The sequence below is a fragment of the Monopterus albus genome, unplaced genomic scaffold (assembly GCF_001952655.1).
Source record: "Monopterus albus unplaced genomic scaffold, M_albus_1.0 scaffold128.1, whole genome shotgun sequence".
Classification (NCBI taxonomy): domain Eukaryota; kingdom Metazoa; phylum Chordata; class Actinopteri; order Synbranchiformes; family Synbranchidae; genus Monopterus; species Monopterus albus.
In genome coordinates this window covers 68,679-75,095 of record NW_018128008.1, presented here as the reverse complement: position 1 = coordinate 75,095, position 6,417 = coordinate 68,679, and the positions used below count along the sequence as shown (strand labels likewise).

Here is a 6,417-nt window from a genome sequence, read left to right as displayed (position 1 = left end):
ACTCTTTCCACCACTGCAAACACCACATTTGCCCCCTACTGGCCTGCAGCCATTTTCCCTTTCATCTCTGATCCCCTATCATTCATGGGGCATGGACTGTTAAACTCCCACTTAGCTGTTGTAAAACACATTCCAGTCAATTTATTAGTGATGGGTCTGGCAACACCGATGCGTCGCCACATGCGTCGAGCTCGTAGAGCAAAACCCCGTGTTGGTGCGCCTATCGCTTTAAGAAAGTCACGTGACCGATACAGGAACTGTTTCGAACTGACACTGCCGCGCCAAACTGTGTTTATAAGGAAGCGCATATGTCAACGGGATACATCTGCCAAAACGATTCTCTGATCTTTTGCGGTTCATCGTCACATTCATCAAGAATTATGGAACAGTCTCAAGCCAAAAGAAAGGTTTCCGCCGTGTGGGACCATTTTGATCTCATATCGGAAAATAAGGTATTGCCAGGTCCCAGGATCCTATGAGATACTGGGACAACCAAAAGGCAATCTATCCAAACCTCTTCTCATTTAGATTTTCACGTTATGATACATGTTCACATTATTTATTGACTGTATCTAAAAATATCAAGGAAATTTTAAATTTAAATGAAGATATGAAATAATACAATATAAAATACAATGACTTAAATTATAATACTGTATATACTAGGTCACCAAATCAGTGTCAGTTGAGTCTGTCAACTAGGTTGCCTGTAGGGATTTTTAAGGTCCAGCAGGTGTCAGTATTCAGTGACACAGTATCAATACAGTTTGGCAAAGTGTCGAAACGCTTCATGATGCCTCATCTACCCATCACTACCATTTATCCTGCACACATTGCAATCTCATCTCCAGAGTCTCCTGGTCACTGAATCCTGACAACCTTATTACATTATACCTATATACACTATCTATTATTTTATTTGCCAAGCACGGCTGTCTCCAGTGAGCAAGTCACATTTCTACCAAACAAAACTGCCTTCTGAACACATCTGATATTAGTAACGAAATTAATTCATCTCTTTTTTTTTTCCAAGAAGTGTGCCTTTTACACCTAAATATAAGGAGTTTGCTTCCACAGATGGATTTTGTAAATGTAAAGACTATTGAATGAAAGTGTGGAGGACATAATGAGACCTGGCTCAGTACTGAACTTTCTGAAGTCCTGTCCACAACTCATTTAGATGTGACAGAAAAAGCAAAGGAAGTGGTGTTATGTAAAAAACTGTTTCCCAGTACAACTAATCAATGCCTTGTCATTAACTAAGAAATTGGGTTACATTGTTTTGGACATCTGTGCTGAACTTTGGACATTGTCACCTTTACAATCATCGCCTTTATTAAAAAAAATATATATATATCTGATTATTATCTGTGTGCAAGGGTAACACTGCTCCCACCAGTGATCAAAACTGAACAAAACTGTTGGTTGAAGCTTTTTGCAATCATGCCATCACATCACGTAAAATATTTGGATGCGATGTGTTGCTGGTTAATAATCCATGATATTATCGAAGCTACACTACCTGCTGGAATTAATTTCACTACTTTTGGACTGTATGTGGTCATGTGGGGGGAGACACAGCGACCACCGGTTGGATTTAGCGACCTTTGAGCTACTTGAAAGGAGTGATGTTTCCACTACTGGGTGGGACTTAACGGTAAGTTAAAAAAAAAAAAAAGGGGCATGTCTGTTAATGCCTTTTTTCTGTAACGTTAGAGAGAATTGTTGTAAGGCTGGAGCAGTTACTATGTCCTAATTATGCCAGTTAAAATACAGGGTTTCTCAACTACCCACTTTGTTTAGAGTGTTACACATCTCTTTTCATCGGTACATACAGTGATGTGAAAAAGTGTTTGCCCCCAATGTTTCAGATCAAACAAATTTATATATTAGTCAAAGATAACACAAGTAAACACATCATGCAGTTTTTAAATGAAGGTTTTTATTATTAAGGGAAAACAAAATCCAAAACTATATAGCCCTGTGTGAACAAGTGGTTGCCCCCTAAACCTAATAACTGGTTGGGCCACCCTTAGCAGCAACAACTGCAATCAAGCGTTTTCGATAACTTGCCATGAGTCTTTTACAGCGCTGTGGAGGAATTTTGGCCCACTCATCTTTGCAGAATTGTTGTAAGTCAGCCACATTGGAGGGTTTTCGGACATGAACCACCCTTTTAAGGTCATGCCACAGCATCTCAATTGGATTCAGGTCAGGACTTTGACTAGGCCACTCCAAAGTCTTCATTTTGTTTATCTTCAGCCATTCGGGAGTGGACTTGCTGGTGTGCTTTGGATCACTGTCCTGCTGCAGAACCCAAGTTCGCTTCAGCTTGAGGCCACAAACAGATGGCCGGACATTCTCCTTCAGGATATTTTGGTACACAGCAGAATTCATGGTTCCACTTATCACAGCATGTCTTCCAGGCCCTGAAGCAGCAAAACAGCCCCAGACCATCACACTACCACCACCATATTTTACTGTTGGTATGATGTTCTTTTTCTGAAATGCGGTGTTACTTTTACACCACACATAATGGGACACACACCTTCCAAAAAGTTCAACTTTTGTCTCGTCTGTCCACAGAGTATTATCCCAAAAGTCTTGGGGATCATCAAGATGTTTTCTGGCAAAACGGAGACGAGCCTTTATGTTCTTTTTGCTCAGCAGTGGTTTTCGTCTTGGAACTCTGCCATGCAAACCATTTTTGCCCAGTCTCTTTCTTATGGTGGAGTCATGAACACTCACCTTAACTGAGGCAAGTGAGGCCTGCAGTTCTTTGGATGTTGTTGTGGGGTCTTTTGTGACCTCTTGGATGAGTTGTCGCTGCGCTCTGGGGGTAATTTTGGTCGGCCGGCCACTCCTGGGAAGGTTCTCCACTGTTCCATGTTTTCGCCATTTGTGGATAATGGCTCTCACTGTGGTTCGCTGCAGTCCCAAAGCTTTAGAAATGGCTTTATAACCTTTTCCAAACTGATAGAGCTCAATTATTCTCTTTCTCATTTGGTTTTGAATTTCTTTGGATCTCGGCATGATGTCTAGCTTTTGAGGATCTTTTGGTCTACTTCACTTTGTCAGGCAGGTCCTATTTAAGTGATTTCTTGATTGCGAACAGGTGTGGCAGTAATCAGGCCTGGGTGTGGCTAGAGAAATTGAACTCAGGTGCGATAAACCAGTGTTTTGACAGGGGGGCAAACACTTGTTCACACAGGGCTATATAGTTTTGGATTTTGTTTTCCCTTAATAATAAAAACCTTCATTTAAAAACTGCATGATGTGTTTACTTGTGTTATCTTTGACTAATATTTAAATTTGTTTGATGATGTGAAACATTGAAGTGTGACAAACATGCAAAAAGATAAGAAATCAGTAAGGGGGCAAACACTTTTTCACACCACTGTTTACCTATCTATTGAGGGGAAATTCAAATTAATTAATGCCGCTGCGGTTCATTGTGCTGTCCACTTGTGTCACAACACCAGCAGCTGTTAGGATGGTGTGCGGGAGAGGTAGGACCCAAGATGCAGACTCAGAAGAGCAGTGACAACAGAAAGGAGTTTATTAGGGGCAGGTGAGAACAATGAGTCATGATTACAACCAGGGTGAAGCGAGAACAGGTGAAGTGAGACAAAATGGAAAAGGGCCAAACCAAAAGCACGAGACGGCAAAAGGCTAGAGTAACCATAACAGCAGCAGGAGATACAAAATGAGCATGCCATGGGCTCTTTCATCTAAACTCAGGAAAAACAAAATGTGTGCATTTCAAAACAGAGTTGATCACTGATGCTCTAAATGGGGATGTAAATGACAAAGTACAGCAAAAATACTTTTGAATTTGAATAGACAGCTGACCTATAAAACTCATGCTGAACATCTTGCTCAAAAATTAAAATTTCAAATTGGCTTCGTATTCCAAAACAGAGCTTGTTTCTCCTTCAACAACAGAAAAACCATTATACAGTACTGTCCACTATACAGTTAAAGATATATGCTGTCCACTCATATTGCTGCCTCTGCTGCAATTCGATTCACTACACAAAACTCAACCAAAAAAGCCACTGTTTATAGCTGTTTCTCATAGAGAATGTTTCTGATAAGACCATGCAAATAACACTGCCATTCTCTGCCCTTGGTCCTTTGGTTGTGGAAGAAGAAAGTAGATCATAGAAGGGAAAAACAAGGAGAAACTACACTAAATGGGTGAAATCATGGATAGTACAGCGACAGGCTGAAGGGGCCTTGCCGAACTGTTCTCTTCTTGTGCATCGATTCACTAAGCTCAACAGCCAATCAGAATCGTCTCTCTTTCATCAACAAGGCCCAACAGTGTGATGCCGATTCAATATGCTGAATCGGCCGAAAAGCTGCCGACAGGGGCTGACTAGCCCCAATGGTGCAGGACACACAGGGAGGATGAGCCAACAGCCAACCATTGATTTGGTGTTTCTGTGCCCTAAGGGACTATGTGTTATGTTCACTTAAAAATTACTATATGGCCTTAATATCCCTGAAAGATAAACATATTTAATACAGCTGCTTCTATTATAGTTGCCCTCTAGGTTGTAGACTCACCAGAAGTCCCAGGTAGCTGGGGTTAGGTTTAGTAGGTCCTTGTCATAGCCTTTATGCTCCACCAGATACCTGGCAAAGCTCTCATAGATGAGCTGCAAAAACAAAGATGAAATCCTCAGACAGCCCAGTCATGCAAATGACAACCACACAATGCATCTTCGTGAATGTCAAGAATATACAGGTTTTCCTTCCAACCAGCGGCAACACTGGATGACCATCCCAATCATGTCCTTAACACTGAATTTAGTGAAATCATAAACTTTCCACCGAGTTCACTGATGATTTGTATCTCAACACAGTTCACAGCGGAGATTTCATACATCCACAAAACTGCTTGGGATGCAATGTGGAAATATGTTTGGTTATACTGTTATAATGGGAGCATACCTTTAAGCTGCATCATGATTTTTCAATTTGAAACGTGTCTGTCCACCGAAAGGATCTAAGTCCAATGTTCACTCCCCCTTTATTCTTGCTTTTGTAAACCAAGCTGCTAAGTGCTCCTCTATGCTCACCAGGAGTTGCTAACTTTTCTGTTAATCTGCTGTTTGGTGCTGAGCAGGTAGCATACTGTGTGCTTATCATAGCTGTGTTGCTGAAAACAGCTTTCTGTTCCTGCTGGACAGTAGAGGTGAGAATTTAGGCATCAGAAAACCAAAACAATGAGCTAAAAGAGTCTAAAACCTCCATAAACCCGAGGACAACTACAGAGTAGGGTGTTAATTCACTGTGGGTTTGTCAATATAAGTGACATTTTGCATAACTCATACAGACATGTGACAAATGAAAGGAAAACCCAACATAAAGTGACTCTGTGAGGCAATGGGCCAGCACGTGCCACCAGAACAGCTTTAGTGCTCCTCAGCATTGACTCTCCAAGTCTCCAAACTGTACTGGAGGGATGACCCACATTCTTCCAACAAATATTCTCTCATGTGATGTTTTGATGATGGTGGTGGAGACACTAACACGTCACTCCAACATCTCCCATAGGCGTTCAACTGGGTTGAGATCTGGTGACTGTGAAGGCCACAGCATTTGATTCACATCATTTTCATACTTATCAAACTATTCACTGACCCCTTGTGCTCTGTGGATGGGGAGCACTGTCATTCTGGAATAGACCACTCTCTTATCCTGGCTTCCTTTATTTGTCACTTGTCTGTATCATATATATTGATTTGTGCAACTTTAAGCTCAATCAAGTTATTGCAGTCTTTGTATAGGCAACAAACAACTAGTTATAACTCATGACTGAACAATTAGCTTCACAATATTATCCATTAATATGAACTGTTCTTTAATGCAGACTGAATCTGAGATAAATCACTGCAGTTTCAAGTGAAGCAATCAGTCAACTAAGAATTTCCTTTGGTCATAATTGTATACAAGCATCACTTAGGCTACTGCACTGGAAGGATTAGTGGACATATACTATGTGATATGCATGTAGGATTTTTTTGATTTATATTTTGTCTCTCATTATCACGGAATCCAGTTATCTCCTGTGAGTCTGAGCTGACTACAGCTGTTAATAACAGGTGTGATGATACAATATAGTGGTGTGAGAAAGTGTTTGCCCCCTTACTGATTTCTTATCTTTTTGCATGTTTGTCACACTTTGTTTCAGATCATCAAACAAATTTAAATATTAGTCAAAGATAACACAAGTAAACACATCATGCAGTTTTTAAATGAAGGTTTTTATTATTAAGGGAAAACAAAATCCAAAACTACATAGCCCTGTGTGAACAAGTGTTCGCCCCCTAAACCTAATAACTGGTTGGGCCACCCTTAGCAGCAACAACTGCAATCAAGCGTTTTCGATAACTTGCCATGAGTCTT

The 6,417-nt window shown here is 40.7% G+C and overlaps 1 protein-coding gene across 2 annotated transcripts in view; it reads right to left on the bottom strand.

Annotated features, from left to right (window-relative positions):
* Positions 1–6,417, bottom strand: part of nt5dc1 (5'-nucleotidase domain containing 1) — a 76,129-nt gene that overhangs the window by 64,795 nt on the left and 4,917 nt on the right. For both annotated transcript variants that reach the window (XM_020612886.1, XM_020612887.1), the window contains exon 2: positions 4,573–4,664. In XM_020612886.1, the coding sequence (XP_020468542.1) occupies positions 4,573–4,664 (92 nt within the window). The remainder of the gene's footprint in view (positions 1–4,572; positions 4,665–6,417) is intronic.